This window comes from Hyperoodon ampullatus (assembly GCF_949752795.1).
Source record: "Hyperoodon ampullatus genome assembly, chromosome: 19".
Lineage (NCBI taxonomy): Eukaryota > Metazoa > Chordata > Mammalia > Artiodactyla > Ziphiidae > Hyperoodon > Hyperoodon ampullatus.
Window position 1 is genome coordinate 54,186,127 of NC_136932.1, and position 27,373 is coordinate 54,213,499.

The window sequence follows — 27,373 nt, forward strand, 5'->3', positions numbered from 1 at the left end:
TTTCAAACAGCACAGGAAAGACCTCTTGCTGTACTGACTTAGTAACCACTCAGCACAACAGACCATAACACACGCAGCTTGTAACTGTGCACCTACTGCGCCAGTCAGCATGTCATACATTAGTGCTCCCAGACTCCACCAATCCACAGCACGATTGTGGCCACTTCGCATCAAGATTTCAGGGGCCCTACAAGGAGAAAAACAATAGGCCTAAAACATTCACGATTTGCCTATCATCTGAATTAAAATGTTTAAAACAATATACAGAACCAAGTGTTGCTACAGAAAATTGAGCACACTATTATTTAAACCAGGTACAAGTTAGCTATTATCCCCAAACCAGTAATATTTCTTTGAACATGCAGCTCACATGTATTCTATTGTTCCACAAAATGTGTGTGTGACTGTTCCATCATGGATAGATTCTTTGCATAGTCCAAAATCTGTTAGTTTCACATGACCTACAATGAAAGATTATAGATGGTTATTCTGAGAATTCTATGTGCAATATTTGAATGTATCATACAAGACAATAACCTATCCTTCCATGTTACTTTTTCTGCCTTAAATTTATTTTTTGAGACATCAAGAACTAGCAAGGTTCCATCCATAAATGGGATGCTAAATAACCCTTTAAGGGTAGGGCAAAATTATCTTTGCCGGGACTTCCCTGGTGGCCAGTGGTTAAGAATCCGCCTGCCAATGCAGGAGACATGGGTTCAAGCCCTGGTCCGGGAAGAACCCACATGCCGCGGAGCAACTAAGCCTGTGCACCACAACTACTGAGCCTGCGCTCTAGAGCCCACGAGCCACAACTACTGAGCCCGCACGCCACAACTACTGAAGCCCATGTGCCTAGAGCCCATGCTCCACAACAACAGAAGCCACCGTAACGAGAAGCCCGCGCACCGCAACGAAGAGTAGCCCCCGCTTGCCGCAACTAGAGAAAGCCCCGTGCGTAGCAACGAACACCCAAAACAGCCAAACTAAAAAAAATTATCTTTGCCAAAGATATAATCTATCTAGTAAAGGTAAAAGAAAGATGAGAAAAAGGTGAAAAACAGCTTGTCTAAGGCTCTAGCTTTACCTATACCAAGAATCCTTTACCATCCTGAGCAAGTAAGTCCTGGAAAGCTTGATGAAGTCTGGATTCCGTACACAGACCATAAAAAAGATCTTCTGCATGTTAAACAAAGGTGTGACACTGTACTTCAAACATATAGCTTTTATCACCATGAACTGTGACCTGACAGTTCTTAAAACAGTCTTAGTCACTGTAACAAGTTAGCTTATTCTGCCAATGCAGTTTGGAAAAAGAAATGAAATTGCTGTATGGCATGGAACCATCATCTTTGATCCAGAAAGTGAAAAACTCACCACCTTACACAAAGAACATCTCAGTTCAAGTTTAGCTTTAATGAACTGTCATTAGCTATCCAGTGGTTTAGCAACCCCAGGGACCCTACCGTTCCAAGTTTATTTCGAGAAAAGAAAAGGCAATGGACTATTAACTCAAATGTAGGTGTGTATTTTACTCTGACGCAGAAGAAGAAATATGACCTTTATTTTCACAGAGCCACCTGATACACTCAGGTTATGCATCAAAGAAATTAACTAGTCACTTCCCTATTCTATCCCTTGCCTTAGAATTCACAATCAGAATCTAAATTTGTGGCAGTGGGGGCAGAACTGGGAGAGAGAGACACACACAGATACCCGTGATGTATGTGGTTAAGTACATTTCTCCAAAAAAAAAGGGGGGAAAAGAAAGGAAAGCAAGAGGGGCTTCCCTGGTGGCGCAGTGGTTGAGAGTCCGCCTGCCGATGCAGGGGACATGGGTTCATGCCCCGGGCCGGGAAGATCCCACATGCCGCGGAGCGGCTGGGCCCGTGAGCCATGGCCGCTGAGCCTGCGGGTCCGGAGCCTGTGCTCCACAACGGGAGAGGCCACAGCAGTGAGAGGCCCGCGTACCGCAAAAAAAAAAAAAAAAAAAACCCACTATCTGAAACATTTATTCTGGCATCAGTTGTCCATAAACCATTTTCTGTACAAGAATTTAAAACCATTAACTACCTCTTGCATCATTCGATAGACATCTAAGGATCAGCAGCTGCCACCAGCCCCCAGATACCCGAGTTGGTTGGTTGCTCCTTTGGGATGTGAGTGAATTGCCAAGTCTAGCCAGCCCAGATTACTCTCACCTAAGTTGAACTGTCTGTAGCAGCATGCAGCAATGATCAAGGCTCACTTTGCTGTAGCTATAGCTGCACAGAATATTAGTCTGTCTGATTTTTATGTCTGTTGTTGTTGCAGACAGCAAGAATAAACTGATGCCTACTAAACATTCTACCTCCAAAGTTATATCAAATATTTTGGTTCAATTCTAATCCTTTCCTTTTTTATCGCATTAATAAAATTTATCATAAAAAATATTGCTTCTAATACTTATGTATTTCATCAGTAAAGAAAACTCAATTTATAAAGTCAAGATTCACTTTCCAATTTAAGGAACCAACCAAAATTAGTATTTGGACTGGATTCTGGCTCACCACACTGTATGTAAGGATTACAAAAGAACGATAAGCTATAAAGAGTAAGGATTAAACTAGAAAAGGTAGTTGTGGCCAGTTATCCTCAATTCTCTTTAATCTCATCAACCATAAGTACAAGTATCATGATGCTATAAGTTCTGAGGGAGGAATGTATAATAACTGACGCATAAATATGGGGCTTTGAAAATGACCATGACCTGCGTGGGAAGATTTTAAGATGATTATTTACTATAGAATTGTTTACAGTATATCTCCACCTTGGTGATTAAGCATGATATTCTCCGGCTTCAGGTCTCTGTAGATGATCCCCTTTTGATGTAAATGCCCCAAAGCCATGGAGATTTCTGCCAAGTAAAAGCTGGAAACAAAAGTGATTTAATAAAATTAAAAAGAGTAATCTACTCAAAGCAGTTTATGTATGGAGCAAAATTCCTTGAAAGAAATAGACATGCACCAAAGACCAAATTAGTGGGAGTGGGGGTGGGTATGGGGAAAAGAGGTGGCATAGGATGCTGCCAAAAGGCATGGAGACATTTACGTTTCACTCATTTAGTGAAACTATAAAATGTTTTATTTCATCATTAGAACATATTGCTAAAATTGCAAAGAAGTCCAGAATATGCCAAACTCCCACTGGTCATGTTTTGTTCTCTCTATGTAGGAACTAGGCCAATAGTCATTCAGATCAAAGCAAATTTCTCCCACCCACCCCCAATTTTTAAATCCCATAGGAAATAGGAACTTTGTTATTCTCAGAGATCAAGTCTTAGTTTCAAAAATACCTTATAACCTGACCCTTAGAAGCCCACGCATCCCTTACTTAATACAGCTGCATATTTATACACAGCTCATGCCCACAGTATCTGCCCTCCCTCTTGCCAGCCAGCCCACAACTATAAACTGTGTGACACTCAAATTTATCTACCTCAAAAGAATAAAGGGCTGAGTCAACCCTGTCTGGATTCGAAAAGCACAAGGCACTGCAATACTGGCTGCATAACAATGTTGCAATCCTGCAGATTACTCCAGGATGGAGAGGGTGTGTCCTAGAGGACTGAGGCAGTTTCACAGCCAGCAGGACCACAAACACAGCCTCCAACATGGCTCAGAGAGCCTCCTCCAAAAAGGGCACTTCATCCCTAAGGCTCTTAAATGCAGCTTCTGTGTTAGAAAAGGCCTGAAATTAAACAATGGAATGCAGTTTGGTAATTAAGGTAGAAAAAACATTTAAGTGTTTTCTATTCAATTAATGTGTAGGATACACTGATTTATTGTTACCCAATACTGTCATCTCACAAAAGGGTGTGTATATTTTTAATCTGAAGCAGATGCCATCTTAAGAAATATGAGGGTAGATCCCATCCTGGCCATTGAATCAATCCACAGATGATATGTGCAGGCTTATCACCTCCCTAAGACTGCACCTTGGGAACTGGGAAGTCTACAAAAAAAGAGGAGATGATTTCTGATACTTCCCATTGCTCCACACATAAAGTTTCACTGGAAAACCACACTCACCCAGAGCCAAGGCAGGCAGCTCACCAATTCAAGGAAAGAAAGCCCCAGTGAGAAGGGTTCTGTTAGGAACTGGTGTGAAGAACGTTCCACCCAAAGCCTGGGGGCAAAGGAATGGTGTGACCTCCAATGGCAGCCAAGTCCCAAAGCTGCTTCTCCCTCTTAGAGTCCTGAGTGACCAACTGGCTCCAGAACAATTTATTGAATCATCTGGCTGCCCACAGTGGGAACAGGACTTTGCTTTTAATTATATGAATTATTACCTGAATCCATACAACCACAAAAATTTCACTTACCAGGCTGTGTCTTCCATAAATATTCCTTCTCTTTCTAACTGCATAAATAATTCTCCTCCTGTAAAGAAAAGAAAAAGACATTAGAAACAAAGCAATCTTTTTTTTTCCCAACAATCCATTCTAATGAGAGGGTTTGTGCTTTCCTTTTAGCCATAATTAAAAGACATCAACCCTTTAAAAATAAAAAACAGATCCTAAAAATTACAGGTCTAAAACTAAGTCCTCAGGATTCCATTTTTAGCAGTGTTCTTATTCTTATGTGAAATATACAAGTTTTGGAAGTCTAGGTTTTACATCTATGAACTTCAAAATATTTACAGATTCCAGACCTGCGGTTAAAAAAAAAAATCTTGATTAAAGCTTCTCTAACATTTTACCGGCATATAGAAAAATGTTAGTATGTAATTAAACCGTCCTTGCAAATTAGTGAATGCCCATATTCCACATTTTTAGAACTATTAAACTGCATGAATTTGGCAATGTCCTTGTAAATAGTATGGCACTATTTGAATACCAAAATAAACAATGATAATAAAGTGTGATATCCTACTGAAAAATCTTAGAATCCATGAGTCCACAATGCTGTAAATCAGTGAATAGATGAATGGAAAGCTCTTCGTTATAGCAAAATGCCAAATAATAAATGAAGAAGCCATGATGGAATAAGAAAAATCACTTGGCAATCATCATAGTTAATTGTTTCAGGCAAGAATCAATGGATGCTAAAACTGTATGTGAAAGCTTGATGAGAGATGAGATATTTAAATAATTTCAAAGTATCTCCTCAAGATACTTACTAATTACAAAAGGAAAATTTCACCAGAAAAAAAAAAACTGGCAGACATCACCTTATACATATGATCAAAGTTAACATCAACAGTAATGGAGCAAAGATACAAATATCATGTACCTCTTGCTCTGATACACAGAGAAGGATACAATGTCACTTCAATGGTCCTCCCAAAAATGCATAACCTGAACCTAATCCTGAGGAAACACCATATAAGCCCAAATTGATGCATTCTACAAAGTAACTAAACTGTACTTTTCAAAAATGTCAAGGTCATGAAAGACAAAGAAAGACTGAGGAACTGTTCCAGATTAAAGGAAACTGAGAGAGATTATTGTATTAATGTTAATTTCCTATTTTGATAATTTTAGTACAGTTATGTAAGATACTGTCTTTAATTTCAGAAAAATATACATTGAAGTATTTAGGGGTAAAGGGAAATCATGTCTGTGACACTCTCTTAAAGAGTTCAGGAAAAAAATTATGAATATATATACACATATGTGTGTGTATATATACATCTATATACACACGTACATATACAGAGAGGGAGAGAAAGAGAATGATGAAACAAAACAATGTGGTAAAATGATAACACTTGGGGAATCTAGGTGAAGAGTACTTGGGAATTCTTTGTCCTGTTCTTACAACTTTTTTGCAGAAATCTGAAACTATGTTAAAATGAAGGTACAAGAAAAATACAACAGTCACAAAAAAGTGACTAAATTCTGCAACTTTCTGTTCCATGTTACAGGCTATTGTGAAATCTGTTTTTCAGAAAACTCAAGTGTGTTTGCTGGAAATAGATACCTGTGATCTTGAAATGCTATGGGGTACCACAAATTCCTAGGAGGGGGTAAGCCCTGGAAAAGGTAGGTGATTTCCAATGTAAACTGCAAAATCTATCAATAAGACATTAAACAAAAAACTTTTCTGTTTAAAGATGCAATACCAAAAATACTCATTACCTTAAACAACACTCTAAGTTTTCCATGTCAGTTTAGAAAAAAATAAATCAGTGGTTTACTTGAATTATATTACCTTACCCAAGGGTAGTCAATTTGATAGCTATCAATTAGCTGTTTGCTATTTTAATTGATTACAATGGGATTAAGATAAAATATTACAGATGGGGAAAAAGACTTAACCTTTAAAGTTTCCTTCACATTTGTCTGCAAAAAGAAACATTTCGTCACATCTGAATTCCTTATGTCAAGGTATTTGTCAATTTTAAGAACTATTTGGTCACACTGAGAAAAAGCATTTTTCTATTGGAAAATAATGTTTTGACCAAGTTTCTGGAGCTAATGCAAATAATTACACCAAGCTGTGTACTGACCGCTGAGATACTCAAGGATGAGGTAGAGTTTTCCACCAGTCTGAAAGGCATAAATTAAATCCACAATGAAGGGATGCTTTACTTCCTCCAGAATATTCCGTTCTGCTTTTGTATGAGCTGTATCTTTAGCATTTCTTACTATCATTGCCTAAAGGAAAAGAGATGATCTATAAGAACAAAGTAGTAGACATTTTTATCCTATAGTAACTGGAAAATCTATTTTGTGCTTTTCTTGCCAACATTAAACTATTAATCATAGTTCCCACTGGAGACTGAGATGGGGTAATGGAAGACATTCACTTCTTATATACATCTGCACTGTTTGGATTTTTTGTAGTAAACATGTAAATGAAAACCTAAATAATCTGTTTTAATGTAAACAGATCAAATTTATTCATATATTCACTAACTGTTGAATGTCTACTATTTTATAGGCTCTTAACAAGAAAGCAGAACCAACAGAAGGAGTCTCCAGCCCACAGGAGCCCAAAGTCCCAGGGAAGAGAGATGAGTCAATGGAGCTAAGCACAAGGTGCCATGGGAACTACATCTGACCTGGCAAGAAGTCTTCCTGGAGGTGGAGATACCTAAGCTGTATCATAAAAAGTTACTAAGATGAAATGTAGAGGGTAAAAAAAAAAGGCGTTCCCAGTGCAAAAGAGGCTTGACAGGACGGGACATGTCTCGAGGATCTAAAAGTAGTTCAGTATGGTTAGAAGTGGTTAGGACATGTATTAGCTGGACATATAGGAAATGGAAGGCCTGGGCATCTAGGCAAAGGCATTTGAATCTTATTTTAGAGGCAGAGGAGAAATGCTGAGGTAAGGTAAATGAATAACCTTTGGCTTTAAGAAAGACAGTTCTAGTAGCAGTGTGAAGTTTTAGGGAAGAAATGACACCAGTTAGAAGGCTAGTAAACTAAGCAAGAAGTAAAACCTGTAACTAAGAAAATGAAGGTGGGGAAAAAAAGGGTAAAAGTGCATCATTAGCACTCGCTGACTAATGAGATATGAGAAGAAATGATGATACCATGGTTTCTGTGTAAGTAATGGTGTCACTCAATAATAGGAAATGGAAACAAAGAAAAAAGTTTTGGGAAAATGATATATTGCTTTGGACGTGCTAAGTCTTAAATTCTAAGTTCTTGTACATCTCTAGTAACATGAAAAAGCATATATACGTGGCCATTAGTTGCAATATTATTTGTAAAAGTGAAACATTAGAAACAACCTAAATGCCCATGCATAGGATACTGCATGAAAACCCTGTGTAAAAAAGCTGTAAAAAGAATGAGGAACATCTCTGAAAGCAAGGTGCAAAAGAGCATATATGGCACAGCAGTAACACAGTATGCTACCTTTTGTGTAACAGTGGAAATAAGAATATATGTAATAGGTACATGCTTATATCTGCAATAATGAGCACACCTAAATTAAGCCAAAAGCTAATGATACAGGGAATTGCCTGGCGGTCCAGTGGTCAGGACTCGGCACTCTCACTGCCAAGGGCCCAGGTCCGATCCCTGGTTGGGGAACTAAGATCCCGCATGCCATGTGGCGTGTCCAAAAAAAATAACATAATGTAACATAAAACAACCCAACAAGAAACCTATTTTAAAAAAAGCTAATGACAGTGGAAAGGCAGGAAAGGGAATGGGACCTCTGAGTAAAACCTGAAGGGTTTTATCATTCATTTCTTTTCTTACCTAAATCAAATATCATTATTGTGATTATTAAATTCTGAACCGTGTTAATGCTTTATACATTTCAAAAATAAAATTAAATCTGGATGGGGGAGGGAAATAAAATTGAATACAACAGAAATACATAAATTTAACTATTACTTTGATAATTTTACCACAAAAGGAAAAAAAAGATATTTAAATAACTTTACACTGAACATTCTTAGTGACATATATGTAAGCATAAAAAAAACTGAAAAAAAATCTTAAACCATACTTAGTAGGTTTGCAGCTACTCATAGTATTGGTATTATAATTCTCAAACTATTATGCATATATTGTACAACTAAGCAAATGAGTAAATGTACTGATGTTGTTACCAGGCTTTTCTCACTGTGGAAAAAAGAGATGCAAATGTAGGCCAAGGAAAGAAGAACCCTACGGAATTGGACTGAAATTAGGAATATCAATATGAAGCCATGATTTAAAACAAAAACAAAACTTCCTAGCTCTGTGTACTGAAAGAGCCAGAAACAATGAGACTTCAGTAGCAAAAAGTATAGCTTGGCACCCAGGATCTTGGTTTCTCTACCAAAAAAAAACAGGGTTCCATGGAGAATCAGATGGTTCTAGGCCAGGGTCAGGGAAAGTGCAAGGTAAAGCTGGAGCAGGCTATTATACACAAAGTAAGGAACTACTCAAAAACTAACAGGGACATGTTAAAAGGACACAGAAGCCATCTTAATAGAGCTCTCTCTAGCAAAACCTGGGAAAATTTGCGGACCAAAATTTGAACAATGAAAGAAATGGATAACACACTGAAAAAATGTCCATACTATTTTAAAACGTTAAATTTAAAAAAGCAAGTATGAAAAGCTCTTCTTTACAGAAGAATGACAATATAGAAAAAAATGATAAAAATAGAAAAGTCTCCATTTTATCATCACCAGAGTATGAGTTGATTTGGCTAAGAGACAATGGATAATAAAACCATTGGGTGTAGAAGATTATTAGGACAGAATATTCACACAATCTCTAACTTTCACTCCATAGATACTTTTTAATTACAGAGGGAAAAAGGTATCAGTAGAATGGGAAGTTTGGTGGACGCCACCTTAACAAAGTGATCAAACCCAGTCTCACCAAATAATGAGACAGACCAACATTATGCGCTTCCTGAGCCCATGCACCGAGGACACAGTGCTCCTGTAAAATATTCCTGCAGAAAAAATCATTTAACCTCAATGTAACATTTAAGTGTTTTCATGAGGAAACAATGAACCATATCCAAATTAGGGATACTCTGCAAAACTGGCCCAGAGTCTTCAAAAAATGTCAAGGTCACGAATGACAATAAAGTAAAGGAAACTAAAGTGAAAGAAACTAAAGACACAGTACTCTACAGTAAAGGAAACTAAAGACAGGACTACTCAATGCAATGTGTGATCGTTGATTAAATCCTGGATGTTAAAAACAAACCAAAATAGCTATAAAGGAGATTACTGACACAACTGGGGAAGTCTGAGTATGGACGATGTATTAGAAAACAGTAAAGTATATCAATGTTAAATTTCCCAAATGTGACAATTACATTGTAGTTGTGTATGTAATGCCCTTATTCTTAAGAGATACAGACTAAAGAATTTAAGGGCGAAGTGCCATGTCTACAAATAACTTTCAAATTGTATACCAAAAAAATTAAAACTTTGAATATACACACACGTACGTACTGAGAGAGGAGAAACTGAGGGAGGGGCAGACAAAGAATATATGGCAACTTAACAACTGGTTCTCATTGTACTATTCTTGTAACTCTTCGGAAAGTTCGAAAAATTCCAAAGATGCATTAGTTTTTAACTGTTCAGGAGGTTTACAATTTTCAAATAAATAATTTTGAGAAAGTCTGAGAAGAGGCCAAGAAGAGAAGATGAAGAAATAGTAAAGAAGAATCATAGAAGTCAAGGGAGTGGAATTTCAACATGCTGTGGTCAATAGCTTCAATATAACAGAGAGGTAAATTAAGGATGAGCTAAGTAAAGACCATGAGATCCAGCAATTAGGAGATCACTGGAGATGCAAGGGACAAGCATTTCATCAAAATAGGAGAGTTGTGAGGTCAAAATATAGCGAGTGAAAAAAATAATAAAACATGACTTCTCAAGAAATTCAGCTATGAAAGGCAGAGACTGGAAGCTACAATAGACCTCGAGTGAAGAAAGGATTTGTTTTCTAAATATGGCAAAGACATGAATATATTTATATAAAGAAAGAAGTTAGGATAGAGGATGGAAGAAAGAGGCAGAAGTGACAAAGACCCTGAACAGGCAGAAAGTGATGGGATCCAAACATAAAGAGAGTGTTTAGGGCTTCCCTGGTGGTGCAGTGGTTGAGAGTCCACCTGCTGATGCAGGGGACACGGGTTCGTGCCCCACTCCAGGGAGATCCCACATGCTGCGGAGCGGCTGGGCCCGTGAGCCATGGCCGCTGAGCCTGCGCGTCTGGAGCCTGTGCGTCTGGAGCCTGTGCTCCACAACCGGAGAGGCCACAACAGTGAGAGGCCCGCATACCGCAAAAAAAAATAGCCTTGGAAAGAAGGAGGAACACATCTCCCACTAAGCCTGGAGAGAGGGAAGTAAAGACAGGTGAAAATGTAGACAATATGGTACTGGGGACAAGGATTAGAACAGGAAGTTGAAGGGAATCATATGTGACAGTCTCAAATAGAAAGAGAGGCAGTCTGCTAAAGAAGAATAGTGGGACTGATAGTAAAGGCTCTAATAGTTGTACAGAATGGAAGGAGCTGTCTAGGGACATTTGGTGAGTTCTAAGCGTCCACATGAGTTCAGGACTATGAGTTTGTCCCAGTAGCCATTTAAAAGTTTGTGTGATTTCTGCCAGTGATGTTCAGTAACTGAGATACAGGAATAAAGGAGCATTAACAAATAAACTGATTAGATTAGTACTTTCCTGAACATAAGGTCAATGGGATAGCAGGTGACTGAAGTGGCAGATCATGTTGATTAGGCTAGATTAGGAATAAACCGAAATTAGAACGGGGCTAAGAACTTGAAGAAAAAACAGAAAGATCAAAGCACTAAAAGGGCTTAGGGCCAAAGACCAGGCATTGTGGGAATAAATAAGTGAGAATATTACTGCTCTTTATAGTCCAATGTTTCAGGGGTGGAGGATACAGCTATGGGGGCTGGTGAAGTGGAATGGAGGTGAATGCTGACAGAGTTGGGATCAACAAGGAATTAGAAAGCTAGGCAATTGATTACTTATTTAGTACAAGGACACGGAAGACACCAGGGCAGTAAGACTTGGGAGTGGGGGAAAAAAGACTGATAAAAGAAAAGAAAGCAGTATAGGCTTAAACCTCAAAGTAGAAAAGGTTTTGACCAGAGTAGACGAGAAACTGCAAGGACAAGCTTATCAGTTCTTCCCTTGAATTACACAGTGAGCAGAGCCAGAGGCAGAAACTACATTTGTCTCAAGTGATAAATCCTAATGTCTAGCGAAATGCCTGGCACACTGGAGAGTCTCAGTTGGTTCAATAACAGAAGGAATGAAAAAGTATGACCAATCTGTGAGTTACAAGCCTTTGGCCAAAGGTTCTAAAATTTACAGCGTGAGCTGAACTAATGCCATGGGCAGTAGTATTTTGCTTCCAGAGTACATTTTTGTTGCAACTGGTAGGGTAGAGAGATAGTTATTGGAAATAGTCTTTTCCTCAACTTTCCACCATGAACAAGTACCCAAATGGGACCATTCTCATAATGAGTAAATAATCCCAGAAGTGCTAAATCCAGACAGATTGTCCAGATGTAAGCAACTCACTTAAGACAAGGGGACATCTGGTTTATTCTGATTTCATCTTTAAGGCTAGAAAGAGGTATATTCTTACCCATACTCAGGTCAAGAGGGTTAGTATTCTGCTTTAAGGATAACAAAATCAAAAGAAGAAACTCAACAGGAGTACACAGTCATCTTACCTAGCGATTTGGAAATTAAATCCTTGGACCTAGCCCTAGCAACCTTTTCACTTTCATTATTTTCTGCTGTAAGCTTGTTTTCAGGAACAGCAAGGAAAGAATGAGACAGTGCTCTTTGCTCAAGGAAAGAATCTAGGCAGGCTTGGGGAAAGCAAAAACCAACAGTGGGAAGGGATGGTAACTAAGCAAAAGGAGAGGCAAGCAAGTTAGGTTTTAGATGCCTGGGCACAAAAAGGAAGCCTGACAATTACAAGTAATTAGGTCTATGGATTTCCCAATATACCATACCCGCTCACCATCAGTATAAAAAAAAATCCAACACCCTCTTCTTTCCATTAAAGATACCAGTGCCAGAAACATACTTCACTTAAGATATAATTATGGGGACTTCCCTGGTGGCACAGTGGTTAAGAATCCACCTGCCAATGCAGGGAACACGGGCTCGAGCCCCGGTCCGGGAAGGTCCCACATGCGGTGGAGCAACTAAGTCCGTGCGTCACAATGACTGAGACTGCGCTCTAGAGTCCGAGAGCCACAACTACTGAGCTCTTGAGCCACAACTACTGAAGCCCATGCACCTAGAGCCCGTGCTCCCCAGCAAGAGAAGCCACGGCAATGAGAAGCCCACGCACCGCAATGAAGAGCAGCTCCCGCTTGCCACAACTAGAGAAACCCACATGCAGCAACGAAGACCCAACACAGCCAAAAATTAATTAACTAATTAATTTTTTAAAAAGATATAATTATAACTAATTTTGCTCAGCCCTGATTATCAGGCATGTATAAGCAACATATCAAAAGGAATGGATTATTCTAAGAACCTTGACCAGTACTTCTGTCAACATTTCTAGAACAAGCATTATTATACTGTCTTTAATTTTATTATTATTATTATTTTTTAATTTATTTTATTTTTTTTGCAGTACGCAGGCCTCTCTCACTGTTGTGGCCTCTCCCGTTGCGGAGCACAGGCTCCGGACGCGCAGGCTCAGCAGCCATGGCTCACGGGCCTAGCCGCTCCGCGGCATGTGGGATCTTCCCAGACTGGGGCACGAATCCGTGTCCCCTGCATCGGCAGGTGGACTGTCAACCACTGCACTACCAGGGAAGCCCTAATTTTAGACTTAACATATTTTACAGATAAAACATCATTAATCTCAAATTATTCCAAATGGAAAAGCCATATAGAAACTGAAGTTGAGAATACCTAAATTGCTTCTTTAAGACAATCACCAATAAAGTTGTGGTCATAGTATTTGTTCCTCAGCTTTTAAATTAGGAAGTCGGGACTTCCCTGGTGGCGCAGTGGTTAAGAATCTGCCTGCCCATGCAGGGGACACAGGTTCGATCCCTGGGCCGGGAAGATCCCACATGCCGCAGAGCATCTAAGCCTGTGCACCACAACTACTGAGCCTGTGCTCTAGAGCCCACGAGCCACAACTACTGAGCCTGCATGCCACAACTACTGAAGCCCACGCACCCTAGAGCCTGTGCTCCACAATAACAGAAGCCACCATAACAAGAAGCCCGTGGACCGCAGCGAAGAGTAGCCCTCGCTCGTCACAAGTAGAGAAAGCCTGCATGCAGCAACAAAGACCCAACACAGCCAAAAAAAAAAAAATTTAAATTAAATTAGGAAATCATTTGTACCGCTTAAGTAAAAATCAGGAAGAAGATAGGACCAAAATATTACAAACGCTATAATTTTTTTAAAAAGTCATTTTGATTGTCTTTTAATATAGTTTTCTACTAAGATTTGTTTTAAGACAGTGAGCTCTTTTCAGAAATCAATCCCAAACAAAAAGAACAAGAAACCAAACACACATAATCCATCTTCAATAAAACTAAGAGGGGCTTCCCTGGTGGCGCAGTGGTTGAGAGTCCGCCTGCCGATGCAGGGGACACAGGTTCGTGCCCCGGTCTGGGAAGATCCCACATGCCACGGAGCGGCTGGGCCCGTGAGCCATGGCCGCTGAGCCTGTGCGTCCGGAGCCTGTGCTCCGCAACAGGAGAGGCCGCAACAGTGACAGGCCCGTGTACCGCAAATCAAAAAACAAAAACAAACAAAATAATAATAATAAAAATAAATAAAACTAAGAAACACGTGTAACTCCACATCTCAAAAGGTGAAGACAGAGTGGGGATAAAGCAATAGTGCCTGACTTAGTACACTGGGGTATGATCAAACCTAAATGCCTGCAATGAGGCATAACAAAAGAAGTTGAATCCATCTACAGAAACCTAGCAAGGTTCAAAAATTAGAAGCAAAAATAAAAGGAAAGAAAGGAAAAAAACTGGAATCATTAGGGGCTGCAGAAGGCAGAAGGTGGAGGACTGAAAACAGGGAGATTATCTGAAAGTCTCTATAGGAACAGATAGACCAACAAGATTCCCATCCCCACACTAACCAGCCAGGGAACTACCTCTTAGAGGGATGTAGTGTCCAGAAAAAAAAGAGTGAAGGATCAGATACAGAGTACAGTGCTCAAGTAAAAACGTGACTTCATTACTCAGCCATAAAAAAGAATAAAATAATGCTATTTGCAGCAACATGAATGACCTAGATATTATCATACTAAGCGAAGTAAGTCAGACAGAGAAAGACAAATACCATATGATATCACTTGTATGTGGAATCTAAAATATGACACAAATAAACGTACCTACGAAACAGAAACAGACTCACAGACACAGAGAACAGACTTGTGGTTACCAAGGGGGGCAGTGCAGGAGGGATGATTTGGCAGTTTGGGATTAGCAGATACAAACTAGTATATACAGGACGGATAAACAACAAGGTCCTACTGTATAGGACAGGGAACTCTAATAAATATCCTGTGATAAACAATAATGGATGAGAAAGAATATATATATGTGCGACAATCACTCTGCTGTACAGCAGACATTAACATAACACTGTAAATCAACTATACTTCAATAAAATTAAAAACAAAACAAACAAAAAAAGTGACTTCAGTGAAAATCTGGTGTTGAAAGGTGAGATCTCCATCTCCTCTCTGTCATCCAGCTCCAAAATGCTTTGTCTAGGCAAGAGAATAGAGGATCTTTCTCAGTACCAACTGATCCATACCAGAAAAAAGACCTTCAGACACTGATATTTGGAAGTTCTTAGTCAACTGCCAGCTAATCTCATGACTACACTACAGAGAAGCCTATACACATATAACTTCTGATCAGCTTTTCAGAGTTCCACTCTTAAAGGACACCAGCCATCTAAAGAAGGCCTCTGACACGGCAAAAAACCACTAAATCAAAGTCAAAGAAAACAGGAACTTAGAAAAGAGACACATATACGGAACAAAAGAACATTTCAAAGAATTTATAATTAAAACCCTCTGAGGAATGAAAGAAGATACTGTACTCACAAAATAGGTTGTTATAAAAAGAAAAAACAAAAAGAGCTTTGGGGAACCACAAATATGATAGTTTAAAAAAAAAATCAGTAAGGGAATTCCCTGGCAGTCCAGTGGTTAAGACTCCACGCTTGCATTGCCAGGGACCCATGTTTGATCCCTGGTCTGGGAACTCAGATCCCATAAGCTGCATGGCACAGCCAAAAAAAAAAAAATCTGTAAAATGATTAGAAAATAAATTTCTAGAAAACTCTCAGAAAGTAAACAAAAAGATAAAGAAATGGACAAATGGAAAGGTAAGAAAAACAGATGATCAGTCTAGGAGGCCCAACATCCAAGTAAATGCAATTCCAAGAAAAGAAACCAATAGGGGGAAAATTATCAGAGATAAAAGAAAATTTCCTGGAGCTACAAGACTGAAACTTTCAAGATTGAAAGAGTAAAAATAAATAATAAGAATCAAAGCAAGACACATCACTGCAAGAATTTAGAACATTAAAAATAAAAAGAAAATGTTAAATGTCTTAAAGAAAAATAGATCTATAAAGGATTAGGAATCAGAATGGCAAGGGACTCCTGAACAGAAATACGGAAAGCTAGACGAAAATGGCAAATCCTGTGTGAAAATGATTTTCAACTTCAAAACTGCATCCATACAAACAAGTATAAGAATATAATAAGAAAATTTTCAAATATGCAATATTTCCCAAAAAATTTACCTTGATTCAGTTCCTCAGGAACCCACCAGTAAATAGTCACCAAAGCAAGGGAACGAGACACAAACTAAGAAAAAGGAACATATGGAATCCAGGAACCAAAGATCCAACACTGAAGGAGTCAGGAGGATTCCAAGGATTGTGGTGCAGGGAAAGTCCAGTAATGATAGCTATGCCTAGATAACTATCAGTACAGGTGAGAACAGCAGGACAGAAGGTTCCTATAGGATGTCGCTAGGAAAATAAATGGAACTAGTAAATTATCTAATAAGTGTGATCATAGAACACTGGCCCGAAAGGTGTTTTACAGAGTTGATGGAAGGTGTGAGAAGACAATAGTAGATCGAAAGAAAATGAAGCAAGATGAGGATGGGAAAAAGGAAGAAAGGAGTAAAAAAGAATAAAATAGGAAGTCAATACATAATTCTAAAACTACTGAATTAAGTCATAGCAGAACTTGCTTATTACTTAGAAATACAGAGACCAGAACAAAGGGCTGAAAGAGTTACCTCAGAGGAGAATTGAAACAGCTCTCCTCTCCACCCTCACCAAGCAGAATAAAACAAGCATAACAATAATAAAGTGTATCCCACATGCCAAGAAGACTTATAATTGTGTTAGAAATACATTTTTTGACTGAGAATTTTAGACCAAAATATGTATTTTATAACAATTAAGAATATAGTTGCGTGGGCTTCCCTGGTGGCGCAGTGGTTGGGAGTCTGCCTGCCGATGCAGGGGACACGGGTTCGTGCCCCGGTCCGGGAAGATCCCACATGTCCCGGAGCGTAGCGGCTGGGCCCGTGAGCCATGGCCACTGGGCCTGCGCGTCCGGAGCCTGTGCTCCGCAACGGGGAGAGGCCACAACAGTGAGAGGCCCGCGTACCGCAAAACAAACAAACAAACAAAAAAGAATATAGTTGGGGAGGAGGGGAGAAATCACCTTTTTAAGCACCTTCATGGCAAATATTTTCCCAGTATTTGCTCCTGTTACTTTTCGTACTTGAAAAACCTAAATGAAAAATAAAAGTGTGTGTTATTAAAAGCTAAACTATGCTAGTCACAATCCCTTAATTCCTATTTATAAAAACAAATGATATAGCAGTCTGTATTCTTACAAAAACTAGTACCATGAACGACTGTGTACAAAAATGATGAGCTAAGAGATTATATTAAAGATTTAGTAGTGAAAAGTGTTACACAACATGGGACTTTCCTGTCTGGTCTGCTGACATCTGGTGGCAAAGCTGGGCAATGACCATCCTATAACAAGCACTCGGTGTTACTTAAAAAATCCAAGTTTTCATAGAAAAAGCTATAATCAGGTTTCCCAGACACACAGAAATTATAAAATATTTCATAAATTCTCAGGGATGCTTCACATATAACTATTTAATAATAGTTGACAGCAATTACCTATTCCTTAAAATGACTAGCTATAATACATTTTCATGCAACAGCTAAAATGTCTGATTCACAGTGCATGTGTTACACATTCAAGATGATTAGAACACATCAGAATATGTCCTTAAGCCTAAGAATAAACTACAAATGTCATGTTTTGCAAAAATGAACATTACACGATAGCATAAATAGTTCTCAAGCTTAATCCTAACTCTAAAATGTTATCCAAATTCTGTCTTTTGATAGAGAATGGCAAGGTATAAATTTTCTTGGGCAGAACACACAGAGGTGAGGTCTTAAATTAGAAAGCCTCTGGCAAAACTATGAAACTAAGAGGTTCTCTTCATTTTTCTTCTCCCCTCTTATATTCTTCGGCTTCCCTAACTCTATTGCTCCAAATACTGCAAGTCAAAGAAAACTAATTTAGATTAAGGTCTCAGTAACAGATACCAATTTAATGTGCCATGCCTCTTGAAAGTAAGCAGTAGTTTGTTTGTTTGTTTTTTAAAGGATACCAATAGATGGTACCATTTAACCAAAGGAAGGAATGAATCCTCTAATAGCAGACTTTGCCTGGCACAGCTGCCTATTTATTTATTCCACAAATATTGACTGAGTGCCTACAATGTGCCAGGCTTTTATGTGAATGGTGGTAGGAAAAGGAGAACTTCTGTATAGCCCTCAAATAATACCAAGTAAGTGATCATATCCTTTGCTGATAGCTAACAAATATTGAAGAGTACTGCTGGAATCGGGGTATAAAAATTAATCCACACAAGACAGACAACAGCTCTCATTTCAAAATACTTCCTACCTTTCCATAGCCCCCTTTACCAAGTACTCGAAGTAGCTCAAAACATTCTGGTCTGATTTTTTCTGGCCCTCTGTTCACACTAGTTTCTGAGATTTCAAATTTCTCACAATGCTCCATGCCACTGGGAAGAAAAGCAAAACCAAAAGTAAATTTGCAAAAAGTTAAATTACCTTTAGCATACTGTTAGAAGGAGAATTATAATCCAATTAAGTAAAAGGAAAAAGGTGCATGATAACAAATATAGTATCTGTGCTCTAAGTAAACTAATGATTCAATGACACGGTAGGTCAAGATTAGGGTGGCTTGATAACTGTTTGCTTATCTGCTTATTTACAGAACATGCTACTGATTATTTATTTTCATAAGCATCAAGCATCCCCAAACTAAGATAAATTAGAACACGTTTACTAAGCTGATAAAGGGAAAAAAGTCTTCTAGTTATTCAAATTTAGTTCATTCAAAATGTCTATGAGATCAGCTGTTATCCAAATTCATTTGGCAAATTCAGCAGAAAATGAGAGCTTTCTAAAGGTACCCAATTAGTTCAAGTCTTTAGCTAAAAATTCTTGCTAATAAATTATATCCATGCATCTTTCCACATCTGCTTAATTTAAAGACTCCAAAAAGGGAGGCAGTTTATCTGTCACTTAAATGCTTTCTATATGAGTGATCTTCTCAGTCTGCCCACAGTCCAAGGCTTTCTACTTGAAGATGAGGTACAAAGCGGACTAAACACCATACTCACCTAATGAAGCTTGCCTAAAATGACATAAGATTGAACAGATCTCTGTTTGGATCATGTATTACAAGCAAACTAAGAAGCATTTGAGGGAATTCCCTGGTGGTCCAGTGGCTAAGACTCCGCACTCCCACTGCAGGGGGCCCGGGTTTGATCCCTGGTCAGGGAACATGCCGCAACTAAGAGTTCGCACGCCGCAACTAAAGATCCCACGTGTCGAAATGAAGATCCTGTGTGCCTCAACTAAGACCCGACGCAGCCAAGTAAATAAAGATTTTTGTAAAAAAGCATTTGATTTCGGGAGCATTTCTAAAATTTTTATTTTTTCAGTAGGAAAAGGTGGTTCTCTATATTAAACTAATAAAAGTTCCTAACACACGCAGACTCATATTCAGTATACTCTAAATTTGAATAATCTTTTTCTCAAAATGCATGCATGATCTCAAAACCCCAGATATGTTATTATATTGATGCCAAACTCAATAAACGAAGTCTGTATATATGACTAAATATTTAAAAACAGGTTATTGAAATCACATGATGGCTATAAACTACATAAAAGAAAGACAGCGCAGTGAAACCTTTTCATATAAACTTACAGTTCATATGGTCCGACTCCCCCATGGTCCATGCTTTCATTTAACTGACCCTGAAAAATATGTTAAAGTTTTAAAAATAAATAACCTCATAAACAAGAAATTAAAGAACTTACTGCTTCACCCCATTACTGAAGGAAAATGAACGAAATAAACCAGCTTACAAATTCTCTATACTTTAATAACAGGTAAATGTGGTGATGAACAAAATAAGGTGCACAAACAATACTATGGGATTTCACTTTTATGTGATAACTAAGCTACAGATGCTACTCATCAAAGATCTACAAACAAAACCAGGAGATTGGGCTTCCCTGCTGGCACAGTGGTTAAGAATTTGCCTGCCAATGCAGGGGACACGGGTTTGATCCCTGGTCCGGGAAGATCCCACATGCCACGGAGCAACTAAGTCCGTGCGCCACGACAACTGAGCCTGCACTCTAGAACCCTGGAGCCACAACTACTGAGCCCGTGTGCCACAACTACTGAAGCCTGTGCACCTAGAGCCTGTGCTCCGCAACAAGAGAAGCCACCACAATGAGAAGCCCGTGCATCGAAACGAAGAGTAGCGCCTGCTCGCCACAACTAGAGAAAGCCCGCACAGCAGCAACGAAGACCCAACACAGCCAAAGATAAAATAAATAAATTTATTAAAAATAAAAAAGGTGATTTTTTCCTTCAATAATTACATTTATTCAAAATATGTATTTTGTATGTTATGAAACTAAAGGTACTACATTCTAAGTATGAGTTAATCAAATGATTTACAAAAAGTGCTATTCTGATATGCTTTTGATAATAAGACTAACATAATGCTATAAACCTTATGTAACTACAGCCTAACTAAGCCTAAAGTAACCACAACCAGTCCAAGATATTGTAGTGTATGATATGGCTGATCAAAGCAAAACAATTAAGCAACACTCTCAAATTGTGAGGAGTCATGCTGGCCAAACATTTATTCTGACCATAGTATAAATGAGTGCAAAACTTAATTAACCTTCTGTACACTAGCAATGAACAATTCAAAAATGAAATTAAGATAACTCCATTCACAGTTGCATCAATAAGAATAAAATACTTAGAAAAAATTTAACAAAAGAAGTGCAAGCCTTGTATATTTGATAACTCCAAACATTGCTGAAAGAAATTTTAAAAGACCTACATAAGTCAAAAGACATTCCATGTTCATGGATCAGACGACTTAACATTGTTAAGATGGCAATACTAAATAAATTGGTCTACTGATTCAACTCAATCCTATAAAAATCCCAGGTTCCTTTCTTGCAGAAACTGACAAGCTAATCCTAAGATTCACTCAGAAACACAAGGGGCCCAAAATAGTCTTGAAAAAGGAAAACAAAGTTGGGGGACTGACACATCCTGATTTCTAAATGTACTACAAAGCAACAGCAATTAACACAGTGTGGTACCGGCATAAGGACAGAAATATAGATCAATGAAATAGAATTGAGAGCCCAGAAATAAACCCTTCCATTTACGGTCAACTGATGTTTTTTTTTTTTCAACTGATTTTTTTACAAAGATGCCAAGAGAATTCAATGGGAGGCAGTCTTTCAGTAAATGGTGTTGGCACAATCAGATATCCACATGCAAAGATTTACTTTGGACCCCTATCTTCACACCATACGTCAAAATGGACCACAGACCTAAATGTAAGAACTAAAACTGTAAAATTCTTAGAAGAGGGCTTCCCTGGTGGCACAGTGGTTGAGAGTCTGCCTGCCTATGCAGGGGACATGGCTTCGTGCCCCGGTCCGGGAAGATCCCACATGCCGCGGAGCAGCTGGGCCCATGAGCCATGGCAGCTGAGCCTGCGCGTCCGGAGCCTGTGCTCCGCAACAGTGAGAGGCCCGCGTACCGCAAAAAAAAAAAAAACTTCTGCACTTCAAAAGATATTATGGGGCTTCCCTGGTGGCGCAGTTGTTGAGAGTCCGCCTGCCGATGCAGGGGAGACGGGTTCGTGCCCCGGTCCGGGAGGATCCCACATGCCGCGGAGTGGCTGGGCCCGTGAGCCATGGCCGCTGAGCCTGCGCGTCCGGAGCCTGTGCTCCGCAACGGGAGAGGCCACGGCAGTGAGAGGCCCGCGTACCGCAAAAAAACAAACGAACAAACAAAAGATATTATGAAGTGAAAAGAAAATCCACACAATAAGAACATATAAAGAACTTTTACAACTCAATAATAAAAAAATAAATAACCAAAAATTTTTAAAATGGGTTAGGATCTGAATAGGCATTTCTGCAAAGACAACATATAAATGGCCAATAGTCACATGAAAGTATGCTCAACACCATTAGCCATTAGGTAAGGGCAAGCCAAAACTATACTGAGATACCACTTCATATCAGCTAGGATAGTTATAATTAAAAAGACAAAAAGTAACAAGTTTGGCAAGGATGTAGAGAAGCTGGAACCCTCATACACTGCTGGCAGCAATGTAAAATGGTATAACCACTTTGGAAAACAGTTTGGCAGTTTCTTCAAAAATTAAACATGGACTTACCACATGATCCAGCAAATCTACTCCTCGGTATCTACCCAAGAGAAATGAAAATACACGTTCCACAAAGACTTAGGCACAAATGTTCATAGAAGCGTTATTCACAATAGCCAAAAAATGGAAACAACTCAAATGAACATCAACTGGTGAAATGATAAATGTGGTTAATCCTAACAAAGTAGGCTCTAAAAAATTAGAAGTTTAAAGTTTTTATTAAAAATTTTAGAATAATTCAAAAAATATTTAAGTGAACTCATCTTTCTTCAAAGATACCAGCACACAGTCAAGACACACAAAGAAAACTGACAGTATTCTTACACAATGGATGTTCAAATGACCCCTCAAAACACAAGTTTTTTAGTCAGAACTTGCTCACAGTGTAAACAAGTCACGATGAAGTCTAACACCAAGGATGTATGTTTTATGATTAGACCTAGGCAAATGGAAAGGGCAGTATCAAGGGGAAAAAATTCTTGCAGTTTCAACTTGATACAGTTTCTTCTGTGTGTGGGGAGGGGCAGATAGGGGTGGTTATGGTTAAAGGGGTTTTTTTTTGGTTTCTGGTGCTTCATACAATCACCTATGATGGCTTCACTTTAAAGACAAAAGGCTAACTTCTATAAAACTGATATTATGTAATTGTTTTTTTTTTAATATTCGCTTTACTTAATTCTAAATTAAAGACCACAGAGTAGTTAACACTGAACTGTAACTTTGAAGCCACCTAGAAAGATATGCCCTGTGGCTATGTTTCATTTCCGGAGGCAGCCAGGCCTGTCTTACCACCTGCATCTGGTCTTGTAACTACCTACCGTTACCTTCTGGAGCAGAAGCATTTTGAGGCACAATTCTTTTCTACTACTCAATGTTATCTTTAGAAGTCTTACAGCAAACATCAAGCTACCATATAGGACATAATGACAATTCTCCTTCGCAGGAAACTTTATTCAGATTTTTTTTTTTCCTGCCTTAAGCTTTATGGCCCATCCAATGTTTTTGGTGTGTGCCACTATGATTGACAAAGTAGAATCCTCCTCATCTAAGGTACTATACAAGATACACTGTTTCAAACTAGCACATCAGAATGACTATTCACAAAGTTTTAAATTAAAATTGTATATAAATTCAAGTTAATATGCCTTAAGTCCCAATGAAATAGAGTACATTTAATAAAAACTTAAATAAATTGTTACAGAATGGGTGAAAAATATCCTTAATCCAAACATTCGGTAAATCATTTATCTACTTTCCTGGCTGTTCACAGATATTTCCTTATAAAATAAGATTCAGTAATTCAGATACATTGGGAAAAAGGAGTAAAGCTGGCCCCAAATCTTGGGCTACTTAAATATACTTAAAGGTAAGTACCTATTAAAGTGCAAGATAAGCATTGATAATGAGATATTCACAATCGCGAATATTTGAATACATATTATCTATTGAATATATAGCACTGTTTTTCAAAACACTAAAAATTTTTAAACTTTTTCCTCTATAAAACTTTAATATCCCAATCTGAAATTCATGCTACTAGTAAGCCGCTGTGACTATTTCAAATTTTGAATTAGTAGAGCAAAAATTAAGGATTTTTTGGGCTTCCTTGGTGGCGCAGTGGTTAAGAATCCGCCTGCCAATGCAGGGAACACGGGTTCGATCCCTGGTTCGGGAAGATCCCACATGCCGCAGAGCAACTAAGCCCGTGAGCCACAACTACTGAGCCTGTGCTCTAGAGCCCGTGTGCCACAACTACTGAAGCCCGCGTGCCTAGAGCCTGTGCTCCGCAACAAGAGAAGCCACCGCAATGAGAAGCCCGTGCACCGCAACGGAGAATAGCCCCCGCTCACCGCAATTAGAGAGAGCCCGCGCCCACCAACGAAGACCCAACACAGCCAAAAATGGATAAACAAAATAAATAAATTTATTTTTTAAAAAAAGGATTTTTTAAAGTTGCATTCACAATTATCTATTACTCTTTTAACCTGTGTCTCCACAGAAAGCAGACGTTTCCAACATTTTCATAATCTAATGAAAATCTCTAGAGGAAAACTTTCCCTTAGTTTCAACTCTGTTCCCAAATTATATTATCACCAATGAAACAGAAAAACAAACAAAAAAACCCTTTCACCCATTGGTTTTAATACAGTATTTAAAATGTATTAAATCTCCTCATCTTTTACTCACTGAAGAATTAACTATGCTATGTAAACACACATATTTACTAATACAGAGTCACTCAGTGTAACATACCTAAAAAGGTATATCTCTCTAAATGGGACCAATGACAAAAAGGAAACAAACAAACAAACTACAGTTCTAAAAATGCAGCCCCTCTAGTATAACTGTATTTATTAAGTCTCTAGGCAAAGATGAGGGTAAATTTGAATGATTGGTTCCTTGGCAATGAGTTAACACTGACAAGCTATATTTCCATAAACTAGCTAACTACATAATGTGCCAGGATATTTTGAGAGTACTTTATATACTTTATCGCGTGCAAGCTTCATTTTATGGAGAAGAAAAAAGTGTCAGGGAGATTAAGCAATTTATTCTAGATCACACAGTCAGTGAGCATGGCTGGAGGGATCAGAATTCACTTTGACAAACCACAAACAGGTACATTACAAACAAAACTAGTAAATGCAATGAACAAGCTATGCAATGAAGCTTGCTGAATTGAGTCAAGAAAATACTACCACTAGTTATCTCTGTGGTCTTGGGCAATCATCTCTCTGGCCAATGCCTCAGTTTCCTTACTATAAAATGAAGGAGTGAGGCTACTCCGATAGGCACCAATGTTTAAAAAGCTTGGATATAAATTCACAAATAGCCAGAATATTAATTATATTATTATAAATTCACAGTGGTCAGATTTTCCAAGAATCTAAATTTCTCTCATTTTTCAGAATTTTAAATCTTACTTTAGAGAAACCTGGATGTCACTGAATCTCCTTGGGTGGCCAACCCAATTCCACCCCAATGCTTTTCGCTTGTCCAGCTTGCACCTCTTAGAATAACACACTCAAAAGAAACATTTTCAACTCCAAAAGCATTGCTAAGTAAGATATATTTTGCTGAAGGCTCTTCCTCAAAATCCTCTTTAATTACCTTTGCTCTTTCCCCAAAGCTCCTCTCCCCAGGGTGGTGGCCACGTTTCTTGCTCTTTCTTATTCCCAACAATTTCTCTGGCCTCTTCCACACCCGTTCAAAATTCTCAAAATCCTATTTGCTTGTACCCAGCAAAACAAATGTCCAGGAGAGGTCCCAGTTCATAACAGGAATCGTAATATAGTATTTTACTTCCAACTCCTAATAAAACCATGGTCTAGAAATTCTGTAAGTTCAACTGATGAAGGTTTTATAAAATATCCTTCCTATCATTTTCTCCCCTGCTCTGCTGCAAAGCCACTGCTATATGGGGCCAATATAATCGATGAGTATGTTATTTGTAATGAAAGTAATCCTACGTTTGTTTCAAATTGTATTCAGTGTTATCACATGTTCCATTAAGAGGCTAACTGGAAAAAAAAAAAGAGGCTAACTGGAATTCCATATGCAAACATATTAAAAAGTACACATCTCAACACCCACCTTCCTAACTGTCTGATTTTGATTTAGGCTCCTTTGGTTATGAAAAGGGCAGTATTACTTTAGCCCACTTAGTTTCTTAAAGTGTTCAAAATTTTTTATATATAGCATCTCAATCTTTGGTCCACAAGCAGGCAACAACTTACTTGCCAAAGGAGGAAAACAGGGTGAGGAAAAGAAAGGGAAGCCCCTTCTGTAGTTAGAACAAACATCTGACATCAGTCATTAACCCACGTATTCATCTAGGCAATGGAATTTAGCATCTAAATTACCGTGAGGTTATCACTGATGGTCATTTACCCAGAATCAGTGATTTAGCATGACAACACCATTTCTGAACGTCAGGTACAATCTGTGATTTTTCAATAAATTTATCTTGAGAAAATAATCTTGAATAAAGAATAACAAACTACTAAGGCAGCAAAGGTAAAACCAAGCTATGCATTAGGAAAAACAATTCTAAATTTAACACCCTAAATTACAGCAAGAAAAGCCCTCACACCACCATTCACAAGTCTCAGTGCAACCAATTTATTTTTGGCAAGCCAAATCACAGCTGTCAACGCTGGTTTTTTTCCACCCCAAAATTACATCAAGTATTTTGAAAAAATGTAGACATCGTCAACTGGGGTAAAAGTAAGTTACAAATGCCGTGTGCCGTTATAAATGCTTTTTAAAAAAAAAGTCACACGGAAGGGGTTTAAAAAAAAAAAAAAAGCAAACAAACAAACCCTGGAAGATGCAGCAGAGCCCCCTTGCTCCCGAAATAAAACTCCTGGTGGCTATAACAGCAGCGGCAGCGCTACTCCCGACAGAAGTTTTCAGCTGTCACTTCTAACAGCTGAGCGCTTCCTAGGAGAGAAGCGACAGGCCGAGAGAAGTGGCTGTGGGAGGTCTGAAGATGGAATACTTAGGGGAACCCTGCCACACTTCACCTGCACTTACGGGCCACCCAGCAAGCGCAGTCCCCTCCCCCCAACACTCGCACCCCGCACACTCAAGTCCAGTAGCTCCAGGAATCGACCACGCGCCCTTACTCGTTCCCTCCACAAACAGACTGCTCCCGGCTGCACCGGTCTGGGGCTGTAAGGGCACAAGCCGCACCTGCAAGCGCCGCAGCAACCTCGCACCTACGGCCAGGTCCGCACCGCCCGCCCACCCGCCCCCCAGCTTCTGGCCGTGCAGCGCCTCGGCTCCTCCTGCAGACTGCTCGCGCCCCCCTGGGTCTCCGCGCTCTCGGACGCGCCGCGCTTCCAGGGCGCGGGCCGCCGCCCCGGCCCTGTCACCTCGGGCCCCCCGGGACCCCGGGCCTCACCCCCTCCTCCAGCTCATCCTCAGAGCCCGCGTCCTCTGGCTGGTCCAGGTCTATGTCAAACACTCCTGCCATGTCCTCAGCTTCCCTGTCTCGGAAGTCCGGCGCTGGGTAAAAGCCGTCCCGCCTCCGTCGTCGCCTCAT

General features: G+C 39.2%; 1 protein-coding gene across 4 annotated transcripts in view; it reads right to left on the bottom strand.

Moving 5' to 3' along the window:
* Positions 1-27,373, bottom strand: part of RPS6KB1 (ribosomal protein S6 kinase B1) — a gene marked incomplete at its 5' end in the record, with an annotated part of 38,837 nt that extends 11,464 nt beyond the window's left edge. For 2 of the 4 annotated variants that reach the window (XM_079726440.1, XM_079726438.1), the window contains 9 exons: positions 97-187; positions 371-461; positions 2,810-2,910; positions 4,364-4,421; positions 6,493-6,640; positions 17,199-17,267; positions 18,474-18,594; positions 19,812-19,861; positions 27,233-27,373. In XM_079726440.1, the coding sequence (XP_079582566.1) occupies positions 97-187; positions 371-461; positions 2,810-2,910; positions 4,364-4,421; positions 6,493-6,640; positions 17,199-17,267; positions 18,474-18,594; positions 19,812-19,861; positions 27,233-27,373 (870 nt within the window). The remainder of the gene's footprint in view (positions 1-96; positions 188-370; positions 462-2,809; positions 2,911-4,363; positions 4,422-6,492; positions 6,641-17,198; positions 17,268-18,473; positions 18,595-19,811; positions 19,862-27,232) is intronic. The other 2 variants (XM_079726439.1, XM_079726441.1) reach the window with 2 other exon arrangements.